The 13,117-nt window shown below is 46.4% G+C and overlaps 2 protein-coding genes across 3 annotated transcripts; one reads left to right on the top strand and one right to left on the bottom strand.

The window, feature by feature from the left end:
* On the top strand, nt 1–1,456 carry LOC125554114 (homeobox-leucine zipper protein HOX12-like). The gene is made up of 3 exons (XM_048717721.1): nt 1–275; nt 396–730; nt 896–1,456. The coding sequence occupies exons 1-3, from the start codon at nt 185–187 to the stop codon at nt 1,163–1,165; spliced, it is 696 nt and encodes a 231-aa protein (XP_048573678.1). The 5' UTR covers nt 1–184; the 3' UTR covers nt 1,166–1,456.
* Nucleotides 1,457–3,087: 1,631 nt separating this feature from the next.
* On the bottom strand, nt 3,088–7,882 carry LOC125552616 (deSI-like protein At4g17486). Of its 2 annotated transcripts, none has more exons than XM_048716226.1 (4): nt 7,641–7,882; nt 5,624–5,841; nt 4,266–4,553; nt 3,088–3,632 (listed from the first exon to the last, which is right to left on the bottom strand). In XM_048716226.1, the coding sequence occupies exons 2-4, from the start codon at nt 5,835–5,837 to the stop codon at nt 3,388–3,390; spliced, it is 747 nt and encodes a 248-aa protein (XP_048572183.1). In that variant the 5' UTR covers nt 5,838–5,841; nt 7,641–7,882; the 3' UTR covers nt 3,088–3,387. The 2 variants fall into 2 exon arrangements, with proteins under 2 accessions (XP_048572183.1, XP_048572182.1); XM_048716225.1 differs by lacking the exon at nt 7,641–7,882 and adding an exon at nt 7,368–7,605.
* Between the last annotated feature and the right edge of the window lie 5,235 nt (nt 7,883–13,117).

The raw sequence follows: 13,117 nt of genomic DNA, 5'->3' as shown, positions 1-13,117 counted from the left end.
GGCTCACAGACTCGGACACCGGTCACTGGACAACACAGCATCTGCTCTCGCCCCTCAAAATATCCCAACCCCAAAGCCCAAAGCATCGATCAGAGCCGATCAAATATACTAGTATTTGTTGATCGGGCACTAGCTAGAGAGAGAAGTATTCTCGTGTTGCTGTTAGCTTTGATTTGCTGGAAAGATGAGCTCCGAGGAGGGAGAGAGGCTCCTGTTCCCTTCCTTCGTCTTCCCGGACAGCTTCCCGGCGGACGACGCCACACCGGTCGTCTCCGGTAAGTTTAATCATCCATGTCGTCGTTGATTTAGCTAGCGCACCATCCATATGCACGTAGGTGCTCGATCGAGTGTTCAACCGCAATGTGCTGTTGCTGATTCTCAAGTGAATGGTGCAGGCGGAGAGCAGAAGAAGGCCGGCCGGCAGCGGCGGAGGCGGAGGGCGAGGCAGGCAGCGAGTGGTGAGGGCGGAGGGGACGACGCGGCGAAGAAGCGAAGGCTGAGCGACGAGCAGGCGCAGTTCCTGGAGATGAACTTCAGGAAGGAGCGGAAGCTGGAGACGCCGCGCAAGGTGCAGCTCGCCGCGGAGCTGGGACTGGACACCAAGCAGGTCGCCGTGTGGTTCCAGAACCGCCGCGCCCGCTACAAGAGCAAGCTCATCGAGGAGGAGTTCTCCAAGCTCCGCGCGGCCCACGACGCCGTCGTCGTCCACAACTGCCGCCTCGAGGCCGAGGTACAGCGCAACAGTCCGACTGGCTAGTCTCTTGTCTTTACTCACGCCATGCAGCTAGCTGCAGTTCACACTTCACACACATAAATGACAGAACTCTTGGGTACTATACGTAGCTAGCTAGCTGGTTTGTGCTGAACTAACATGTGCATGTATATATGGATGCAGCTGCTGAGGCTCAAGGAGAGGTTGGCGGAGACGGAGGAGGAGAAGAACAAGGCCATGGCGGCGGCGGCGGCGGCAACGGGCGGCGGGGGTGGCAGCAGCCCGAGCTCTTCGTCGTTCTCGACGGTGACGGCAATGGTAGGGGGGCAGCAGTTCGGGATGGAGGAGGTGGAGACCGACCTGACCTACATGAGCGAGTACGCCTACACCAACTACATGATGGACCTGGCGGCCGGCGGCTACCTCGGAGGGGTGTACGATCAGTTCAGCTGATCCGGATAGAGGGGGTGAAAGAACAGTGCTAGTGGTAGTTTACTATGCTCAATCAATGTTAATTAATTAATTAATCAACCGGGATTGCGGGGCAATCGTATGCACGTACTAGCAGTAGTAGCAGCAAGTCAGAACTGGGTAGTATTGGTGGTAGTTTCAATGGGTGGATGCCCTAACGGAGAATCTCAGTAGTAGTACGTACTATTTGCTAAGCCATGTACATTATGAATTGGTAATCTTTGTAAGTATATATTATGTACGGGTTATCATCATGCAAGTGGTTTATCGTGAGCTGAACTAGTAGTAATGTCTAATGGCGTGATCACAGCTCACAAGGCGTATGTGCAGTCCCCATTTGTATTCTTTTGCTTTTGATGATGATCTGGGGTCGGCCTCGGCCCAACTGACTGGGCTTCACCTCAGTTGGCAGGCTTTATCACAGAAGAATATACTATTATGAAGGGGGAAATGCCACCTGATGACATCCCTTCCGTCTTTCAATCAGCAGCTGTTCTCTATGTGTGTAGAAGTGCATGCTCTCAGGCCTAAACATGGACCGAAAATAGGCTGCAATTTAATTACAGCCAGCTGGGTCTTGAACTTAAGATCTTTTGACTCTTATACGATGTAGAAGTGCATGCTTTAGTCAATGCAATCAAAGACCGATTTGATATAAAAAAAACTATGCAATACATTTATACGTCAACAATGTGTAACTGGCGGCACAGGAGAGTGGCAGCACTAGCAAGGCACTGACGCTTACGCCGGGCATCATTCGGAGCATGAGATAGCAGGAACAGAGCAGGAGTTGGTGCTCGGCTCAGGTACGTACAGCTAGCCGCATAAACGTGGCATCTCCTATCCTAGTAGGAGTAGACGTCGGACGTGTCGAGCTCAGGGTAGAAAAACCGCAGCCATGTTATCCGGAGCTAATGATTGCAGAAGCGAACCGAACCAGCCGTCGCCTGAAAAGCCATTCTCCCGCGTGGATAAGCCCTGTAAAAAAGGGATAAAAGGCGGGCGATCGGCCTGGATGAAATGACGGATCAAAACTCCAAAGTAACACGTACGTACGTGCCACCGCGAAGCGAGCGCGCGCACGACCTAACCGATCGTCGCCCGTCATCCACCGCGCCTGACAGGGACCCTCCTCCTCCGTCCTTGGCCGCACGCACGGACGAACGGGAAGAAACAAAACACACATACAGACAGATGGACAGCCCGGAGGGAGCCATCGACCGTCGTCCTCGTCGAGCCCCGTCGCCGTCGCCGGCTTTATGGCCCCCGCCCGCCCGCCCGCCGTGGCCGTGGCCGTGTGGGGGACGCAACGTACGCAGGTTGCCGGGGGGCTGGGCGTGGCTTTGTCTTTGGCGTTGCTTAGTCGTGGGGGCATCATAGGATCGGAGCATTCTTATCCGAGAGGTGCCTCCCCCCTGGAGCTGTACTACGTTACGTACGACGAGATTGGAGACTGGGGCAGAGCTTTCAGCGCCCGCAAACTGTCGCGCTCGCTGTCCTTCCCTCCTCGTCCTTCTCTTCTCCTATCCTTTGGTGGGCACGCCGCCACTCCGCGGAATTGTACGCTCGCAGCGCGGCTGCAACACCTGTATGGCTGAGATGCAGATCCGATCCGCCGGCGTAGGCGTGGTACGCCTGTAGCCACCTTTACTGACTTCCGGTCTCAACCTCAGCTCAACTGACCACTGGCATGTGCCTTTATTTAGAGCCTACACTGCTCCATCTTTCAGAAAACCACATGCGGTGAGCTGCATATGGACATGGCAGGCTAGCTGATTTACTGCTGAACTAGACTGGTCTGTGCTTTTACAGTTGACTAGGTAAAAAATCACATGACAACACAAGCATGCATGGATCAACAGGAGGAAGATATCAGGTACGATGAGACAGGGACTAGAGGAGACTGAACTGAAAGAATAGATAGACTAATATACAAATCCAATCTGGCCGACAGTCTATCAGGAGTACAGGGAGGGAGCGGGTGGAATCGAGGTGAATTCGTTCACCCAAATCACATCTGTCTTTAGCCACTCTTTTCACGGGGATTACATCACATGATACAACAAACAACATCAACAAGCAAGCATTAGGCTGACACCGAGAGAGAGAGAGAGAGAGAGAGAGAGAGAGAGAAATTAACTGGCACCGTCCAGATGCGCCGCCGCTGCCTGAATTAGCCAACTTGGTCTCAAAAGTTACGCAGGCTACCTACTCTTGAGCGACGCGGTGCTGGATTTCCTCGATGAAGAGCTCGGAATGGGCTCTTTCACGGGCGATGGAGGGAAAGGGGAAGAAGACGGGGGAAGCGCTCTCTGGCTCGAGATGGAGGAGAAGCAGCTCAACGGGTTTCGCAGGCGGCGCTTCTCTGAATCCTCGGGCTGGCTGTTTGGATCATGGCCGACCGGGGAAATCTTGAGAGACTCCGGGAGGAGGCAGTTGCAGATGGCACCTGTAGGAAAAAGGGATAAAAGCCAGTTTTTAAGGACCTCAGGAAATCACCAAAATGCTATGACAAGCAAAAAAAATAATAATTGATGTACATGACAAGAATCTCATTTCTTCTACGACTTTATCTGGACAAGAAATGAAACTACACCGACCATGGACAGTTGAACTACATGTTCAGAGTTTCATGTTGTGCGGAAGCTGGCCCATGCTGAATGCAATTCCTGTTTAAAACTGAAAACAGAGACTTCTCAAATATCTAGCAGATGATTAGGCTGCAACAAGATCAGGTGTCAAGTGCACTGTCATATATTGCCTTTTTTTGTGTGGTGGAGGGTTATATTCTTTTCCTAATCTATCAAGGTCTCCAGTCCAATCGCTGTAAAGATTACAGAATTGCACTAGCAGATGATGTGATCACAAAAAGTACAGCTTTACACAACAATTTGGTAAACTACATTTCTAGAAAATAAAGTGGCAATGGAATTTAATCAGCAAGAATGATGGCCGTAACTGTCAAAGTGCTCAATGCATTCTGACCATGCACTCAACATTATCACAACTGCCTATCCTTTTGGAATAAACAGTTGACCATCTAATAATAATAAGCATTAGTGCTTGCATTAAGTTATGGTACCTATTCTGGCGAGTCGATTCACCCATTTTGGAATTTTGCTGCCGGTCAATTTGTAACACATATCCTTGCAAAAGTGGTTGCAATTCTTCATGATAAGATGGTAAGAATCTCCATTGTAGTTTACTGACTGTAGCTCCATGAACTGCCTAACTTGGATGGGATCTAAGCACGTCGTACCAAGGAATATTGATCTCCTGAATCTGAAACCAGGACATTGACGAGGTTCTACCTCAAATACTCCGCTTGTGGGATAATCATGTGCTCCAAATGCATATTCGACGCCATGAACTGCATGTGAAGAAAAAAAAAAGGCAATCAGACTACAATGTTATTCAGATCAGTTCTGTACTCCACAAAAATTGTCCAGTTTGATTTGCACGAGGACAGTAAAACAGAAGAGCCAGGTAGGATTTTGGTGTTGTTTTAGAGGACCTGAATAAAGGTTTAATTGTTGTTCCACCTTTTCACAAGCAGACCCAATTGGAATAAGCTAAAGCTAACAAAAGCTCTAGAGAGAGCCCTAAATATCCATCCTCTTGTCCTGGCAGCGGACACTGGACTAAAGGGATCCAGGAAGATCCTTACCTCATGTCTAAGAGATGGGTCTACATATGTATACATGTAAAAATATTTATTTATTCACCTTCCGAAGCTACCCATTTGGGAAAGAAAGATTGAAGTCTAAGCCATAATGCCATATAGAGCGGTCCCTCAAAATCAAGAGAGGCAAAGATTATTTCATTCATCTATAGTTTTCGTAGAAGGGAAAACATAGGCTACCATCCCATATTTATCTCTACCGAAAGAAATAAAAGATCAGAGGCTATGCCTATACATGAGTGTAGCAATATGAGCTAATAACAGCAGCAGTAGCACATATGAGTACATGATGGAGCTTATATAGGCTATGCCAAAATCTGTACTAGATGAACACCTGAAGCATCGTATGCTAAATTGCTATGATACTGGTGGCAAAGATATCATTAGTCGCATTACAACCACAAAAACCTGATGGTCAAAATAAGCGCTATTATTTACCTAGAACTCCACTATGCAGACATGAGTCGTTCAGGTAAGGGGATTACTTGTTATTTTAATGCACAGTCGAGTAAGTAACAACTTGATTGGAGAATGGTACATAAAAGTAAGCTGCAGCCTATTGATAGTTAACATTAGCCGTTATGAGCTAGTTGGAATGATCTGAACAATCCAGGAGAAATGGTGACTAATATAGCATCAGTGAAGTCGTGTTGGATTTATAACTCGAAACCAAACAGAAATGAGAAAAGAAGAATGAAAAGAACTGGTGCATAAATAGTACGTTTGCTTAAAAAGATGCATCTGACACAAATAAGTACCTTCAATGCCAGAGTGAAATATACCAAGGCCTGCCCAATATATGTAGCCATTCATGGGTGTCAAATCATACACATTAAGATAAACCGGAGTATCATTTGGAGATTGACCGGATGCCTGAACCTTGGGAAACAGAAAGAAGCGCATGGTGGATTTCCTGCTCAACTGCAGAGGCACGAGGGACTTCCATCCAGGTCGTTTTGTCCTTAGTTTCATATTCCTTCACAAAATAAAGTCAGATATCAATATATGAAGGATCTAGTTCAGAAAGATCAACAATTGAGAACGTCAACTTTCTCTGAAATGGTTTTCCCGAGGTAGTTTAACAACTTCTCATTCTACACAAATAATAAGGGGCGATTAAAAGTTAAATAAAGATTAAATAATGAATTATTTATTTTTGAAGAGGCTAAATCTAATTTCAAGGACTTGTAAAATAAAAGCAGGAAACTGAAAAATGTGTTAAACCGCCCACCTTTGTGAAATATGAAAGGAAATAGTTAGCATGCGCTTAACAAGTCTAAGCTCCCTTAACTACAACATGTGCACTAGATTTAGCTGCATGGTAGGAATCTGAAATCTCTGGAGTAATTGAAAATGCTAGGAGTTTCTTAGTATGCTCCCACAGAACAGAGTTGAGTAGCTCACTCCTTTGGCAGCTGAGTAGCTCGCACAGGCTGCTACCACACACGCTTTTAAGAGGCTCTAATTTGAAGGGGTAAAGACTATATGAAAGAGCAAACAAATGGGCACCCAATGTACTCAACCTAGCTGGCTGGATCTACGCTCTATCAAATATTAGTTCTTCCACATTTTGCTGGTGAGAATAGCAACTCTATATTAGAGTCTGATTCTTCAACATTTGATTGGTGACGGTTCCGCATAATCCTTCAATCTACAGTCACAACAATTACTTCAGGGCAAACACGCAACAGCAGCAACAAAAATTCAACAATGCACCAGCCATGTAGGTACCAACTTTGGCTCCATGTACCGCTCCATTCCATTACTGCGAAGTAGGAATTCAGGCTTTCAGGGACAGTGGCGTAACACATCACCTAAACTCCAACAACTGTTTTGGTACAAGTAAACAAACTGCTATGGTGCTATGAACACAACGATTGGTAGTTTGGTACTACCAAACTGAACTAAACCCCCTAAAAGGTACAACGGCTCGCTCCAACTGAGGGGAAATGTAATCGAGTCTTGCTACAAATTTCAGAGAAGGGGTCAGAGGTTTGCAAAACTCAAACATTGTAATCGAATCCTACCGACTCAAAGCGCCCATGCTTTCAAGCTCTAATTTGGAGCTGTAAGATTATATAGAGAGCTATTGCATACAGAGAGAGCCAACAGATCGGATCTGTTTCTCCACTGTCACTCAATGTACTCTACCTAGCTTTACCCTCTACTGAAGCTTGATGCTTCTACATTTTGCTAGGGGCAATGGTAACCCCATATTGAAGTTCCAGGCATGTGCATTCTTTTTGTGACATTGCCACATGATTCTTCAAATCTAGACCTGAAGCAAACACCTGAGGAAAAAGAATAAGATGGCTCTTTTTCAACAATGCGCCAGCTCGGCTTTCAAGTACCGGCCCACTCCATTACTGGGGAGGAGAAACTCGGGCTTCCAGGGACAGCTACATCGCCCAAACTCCAACAACTGTTTCGGTACTAGAAATAAAACAGAGCTGGACTGCAGCTGCTGCAGCGAAAGCTACGTTTGGTACTAGTACTGCCAACCTGAAGTGAACCGACCCCCTCTTCCAAAAAGAAGAATTTGACGGAGATGCGCGTGCTGGAACTGAGGCGGGGGACAAAAGAAGGAAGGATGTTGACATGAAATGACCAGCCCGGCCGCAATTCCACCCTGCACGCGCGCTCCTTGTGCCGAATCGAGAACAAGAAGCGAGCAAACTCGACGAGTAGACGGCCCGGGGAAGACACGGGGCCGCAGATCCAAGCCAAGATCTCGCGGCACTGGAGTCAAAGATTGGGAAGCAGCTGCAGGCTTACCGCGGGGGAGACGGAGGCCGGCCGAAGGGCGACGGGGAGGGGAGGGGAGGAGCGAGGCCAATGGCCGTGGCCCGGCCGCGACGGCGCGGCGTGGGGGCGGGAGCTGGAGCTGGGGAGCGGAGGGGAGGGAAGGTATCCGAGGGAATCCTTGGGGGGGAGGCGCAGTTGTGGTGGTGGAGTGGCGTTGGTTCTGGTTGGGTTCGGGGAGGGGAGGGGACTCGTGATGGCTGGGGAAAGGCACCGAGGAGAGGGGGCCGCCCCGTCGCTCGGGGTCGTCTTTGTAATTTATCGCCTTGTCTTTTCCGTCCCCTCGCTTCTTTTTTTGAAAGCTCTGCCTTTTATTCCTAGGAGTACATTATTAACTGGAGCGTGGGAGACCAGGACCAGCGGCCGCCGTGGAGGGCTGCGCTCCGGCGGGTTTCAGGGCACGAAATGGAATTAAAGATGAGCTCCGTTGATCTCTAGTAGCACTGCAGTTTTTGAATTCATAATCTTTCTCACGAAAATAAAGACGTCCTGCGACTCAAAAGGCTTCTGATAAAACTCTTGTAGCACAGAGGATCAAAGAGGCCCTGACTCAAGCATGCTAAATCAGAGAGTCATACATGTATGTGTTGGCCGTAATCTTAAAATGTAACGGCCCGTAAAGGTTACAGATGTATTCGTGTCGCAATGATCAGGCTGCCACTGACTGTTTTTCTCCGGGTTTTTGGTGCGCATGTCGTCGCCAATTGGACGTTTTTCATCATTGACAAATTGCGCGAGAACCGTCTCTGGAATCTTTGGCTACTCGGTGCCATGTGGAACTTAATTATTGCATGATAGCTCCCCCCCAATCTCAAGAAACATGTGACTTCTTTCCGTGAAATGAAATCAATTTCTTGGACGCCAACTTTCATGCTCCATCTGGGTAATATAGCAGGATTTTTTTTATCATTATAATAGCACTCAAACATTTTATTTTTGTGGAGTGCATTTTTCTGTCTGGCTGTAGATTGAGCCGTAGTAGTCAAACTTCACACTACAGTTTTGTAGCGTGTACAAAATTTTGCAAGAGGACATATGGCATCTGCAAAGATAGAAATCATAGAATCAACCATGTAACTTAGGGTCAGACGATGAAATCACTTGTTCTTAGACTACCCATAGTGGGAGTAACATAAGTGGTAACATCACACTTATTTAATCAAAATAGATGATGTGGCATGTAATTAATGAAAAAAGAGAAGTATGTGGTAACATAACTATGTTACTATAATATCACACATATCAAGAAAAGATGAGTCTACAACCTAATAAATAAAGTGATGCATGACACAACACATATGTTAGTACCCACTGTGAAAATAGTAACATAGACTAGTAACCTACTCTAAGTTACTCTCCACTGTGACTAGTCTTAGTTGACTATGCACAAAGAGTTAGCATTAAATATACTAGCTAGCCCAATGAAATCAAATCTAGAGCTATCAATTGAGTACTTTCTATTTTCATACTAGTTTTACTTCCCTCCAACAATTAGGACACACCATCTTTACTATTTAAAGGGGAATGTATACGCGTTGTTGTTCAACCATAGCCATTAATGCATAATAATTTAAAAACCGAGCGATGGACCAATTTAAAAATTAAGTCATTAATGCAAATCATTAATTAGGCAGACGAGTAATTATGTCTGTAGATGATTAGGAGTAGTGACTTTCCCAATCTTATTTTCCCTATAGTCTACGCAATCCACTTTTTTCTAGATATTCTTTCTAAAATTGTCCATAATATATCGCTTCACATGCCACGACTCTTCAAATATTGATTCATTCCATAGCAACGCACGAGTATTTAGCTAGTATTTATAATGGTTGAGAAGAAAACTTGGCATACATATATTGGGTTATTTGTGGGAGAGGATTCGTGGAATGCAAGGGTGTGGGGCATACAGATTGTGGATCATCTGATTGCCTATTTACCTCACGATTCGGAAACAGGTTTGGTTTTCCATGTGCTTTAGATCTTAATTACCTTAGACTAGTAGGACGCTCGTGCGTTGCTACGGGCTAACAATGCATTATAAATAAATGACAAATGATTAGTTGTTTTCAAGGTCGAAGCTCATTTCTTCCGCGTACGTTCGGGAGTGTTTGAACATGAAACAGGCGCCCAACAGCAACACAAAAAATCCCACCTCACGCACACCCTTCCCTTTTCTTTCAAACATGATTATCTCAATTTAGTCATGCAAAGCAAAAGCACAACCAATAGCTGTTTTGAGCACCAACGCAACTACTCGAGTAAGGGCCTCGAGTCAGGGCAGATAGGTGCTCCACACTGGCACCCATTGGGGCAGACATACACACAAGACTGACTGCATCCATGCCTCCACGCGGAACTCTATCACCTAGCCCATGGTGACTCTGGCTGGCCCGTATGAAGCCTCCGCGATAAAATCAAACCCACACCAAGAACAATTCCACAAGTTTTGATTTTATACCGATAAAAGAAAGAAGAACCTACATTCATGGAACAGCTACAAGTAATCCAGAAATAAGAGAAGAAGGTCTCTACATGGCTCCTTAGAGATCAGTGACTCTCGGCCGTTGGATCATTTCCCTTGATGCGTTTTCGTCCGTTGGATCGACATCTGGAGGAAGCTGGGCCATTGAATTTGAGACGATCACTGCTGAAATGAATAGTAATGGCAACAAAATGTAAATACCATGCCCCACCAGGGCATTTCGGTCATTTCGCGTGGTGGGGGTATAAAAGGGGGCCACTCAACGGAGACCTAGCAGCCTCCTCCCTCGCTCGATCCTGCAGCCGCCTCCCTCCCTCCCACGCAGCCGCCTCCCTCCTCCCTCGCTCGCTCCTCATCCGGCGACGGCGGCAACGGCTCCGGCGCCCGCGTTCTTCCTTCCCCAACACGCCACCGCGTGGCCCCGCACGCCTAGGCGGCTCCCACCAACCACGGCGACGGCGGCAGCGGCCACGGAGGAGGGCGGCGGATCAGCGGCGCCGGCGATGGCGTCCGTGGCGGCGGTGGATTCCTGCCATCCACTCGATCCCGCGCTCGATCTCCTAGCCCCTCCTCTCCTGCGCTCGTTTCCCTGTTGTCTCTCTCATGCCATCGCCAGCCCATCTCCTCTCGCACTTCCCGTCGCCGGCCTCGAGCTGTAGAGATGCGCCAGTGCTCGACCCGAGCAGCGCGGTCCCTTGCTCGTGCCAGGGGTGCCCCTCCTCCTCAGTCCTCGTCCGTTGCTCTGCTTTTCGAGCACAGGCTGCCACTGCCACTCGGCGCCGCGGCTGCGCCGTAGCTCGGGCCGCAAGCACATCGCACCATGGTGCTCCACCTCTGCTGCACTCGTCGATCCGTAGGTATGTCACTATTTTGTTCCGTTTTGGTTATTGGCTACTGCTAATCTTTATTTTTTCATCTTTTTTTCATCCAGATTGGTCCACGGTTCATGACCTTCTGGTCAATCCCCTGGTCGGTGACTCCTTCGATCTGTGCGTGCACATCATCTATTAGCAACCTCGTCCATCTTTGTTCACGGATCTGCGAGTCAACCCCACTTCTCCTCCTTTGCCCTCCTCTTCTTTCCAGACCTAGGTGTAGGATTGTATGGCAGTATGCATTTTTTGGCTCGCTCTGTTCTGCTTGTAGATCATGTCCTTTCTGTTAAAGGCCAAAAGTATTTTTGTCTTTGTGCATTGGATGTTTGTCGTTTCCTTCCTTCACTGCTTGTTTTTAGTGGAGCCTAGATATATGCCTTTTGTTCATTGTCTGGATCTTTGTAGGGCCTATGATTGTTGGTCCTTTCACCTTTGTGCATGGAATGTTGGTTATTTTGTTTCTTTGCTTGTTTTATTTATTGTTTCTTTCTACTATGCTCCTATGATTCAACAATAACCGAGGCAAGGGTGTGATGATCTGAGTTTCCAAATATTAAATTGCAATTATGGTTTAATTGATGTTTGCATTAGTGAGGAGCATGGGTGGTCACACAAGCAGAATGGCCACACAAGGTGTTTTTCTCAATCAGATCACATGCATCTCTTAAAGATAACACCATAGCAAGTATGATTTACAGATTATTAGATATTATCGGTCTATGCTTCGTGTGTTTGTAGTGTTCCTAAATCTAGATATGTTGTTTACATATGTGCTGATTTCTGTGACTAAATAGACTAGCAGTTCTGTCAATGGTTCTAAATACTTGCAGCTAGGAAATACCAGTCCCCATACTGGAAGGCTTGTCTATTTTATGTCTTGAGTTGAAAGAATTATTGCCAATTCTGTCAAACATATCTATTAAAATAGTGCTTCTCTTCATATAGTAGAAATAATTATATGATAAGCTAATGCAGCTACTCGAGGTAATAGAGAGGAGAAGAGAAAAGCTTTGCTATGGGATGGCATCTTTTTGTTAGGCACATGAATTCTTATTCTGAACAAGTTTAAAATTTGACATGGCGCCGGTTTGTAGGTGCTTTTCCCATATGTATAGATCAGATGCTTTCTACACGCTCTTGCTCTTCATAGATCATCTATTTGTCAGGCCTATCACTTTATGAGTTTCAAATAACAACCTAGGTCTCGCAGAATGCAACTAGATGAATTTTAGGCCTATGCTCACTCGCCGATTGTTGTAGGTGTTCTCTCATTGTCGTACTACTGGCCACCTCTCCTCTCCATGGCGCTCAATTCTGTGACATGAGCCTGTTTTGTGTGCAGCACGGCTATCCCAATGGTGTAGCTGTCATTGTACAGAGTTGTAATTCCTTGTCGAAAACCTTTCCAATTCAGGTATACCACCTCCCTCCCGTCTTTTTTGTTCTTTTGTGCGATTCATGATTTATGGACGTGTGATGTGGAATGTCTTTAATGGTAAATTTTTGGCTCGTTGTTTTGTGGTCGATACAGCTGCAAAAGCAGATATGCAAATTTGAGACCAATGATACTGTGCTTACTAAAAATAACAACTCTGATAATTGCACAGACGATAGGTCTGAAACTTTTATTTACATATTTAGCTTCATTTTTTTCTGATAAGAGTATCCTCAAAGTATGGCAACTATTCACTTACTTAATTGTTGTTGGCCTTTTCTTCCTTTACTTGTACTCATCGAAACCTTTCCCTTTTGTTTGTAGTGGTGTCAGCTATGGCCTGGAGAGAGGTGTTTAGACTCCCTAAGATGGTATATGTCGCTGAGGAGACGTGATCTCCGAGCAACCCTTCTCATAGCTCGCAGTCCAGGTCGATGCCAAATTCAACTTCCAGGAGGATTTTTGTGCTGTGGCTGCAAGTTCGTGTTATCAGGGGGAAATATCTTTTGTTTGTTTCTTATATTGTTGATGTGGGTGAGTTGATTTCTACCTGATTTGTTTCTTTCCATCTTGATCTGTGTAGCATTAAGCATTTGAATGGAGCACATATAGGCATGCCCCGGCTCATCTTAGGTGAGTGTGGATCTTACATTGTTCT

The sequence above is a fragment of the Triticum urartu genome, chromosome 4, assembly GCF_003073215.2.
Source record: "Triticum urartu cultivar G1812 chromosome 4, Tu2.1, whole genome shotgun sequence".
NCBI lineage: Eukaryota > Viridiplantae > Streptophyta > Magnoliopsida > Poales > Poaceae > Triticum > Triticum urartu.
Note: the sequence above shows the minus strand (reverse complement) of the source record. Positions and strands in the feature narration are given on the sequence as shown.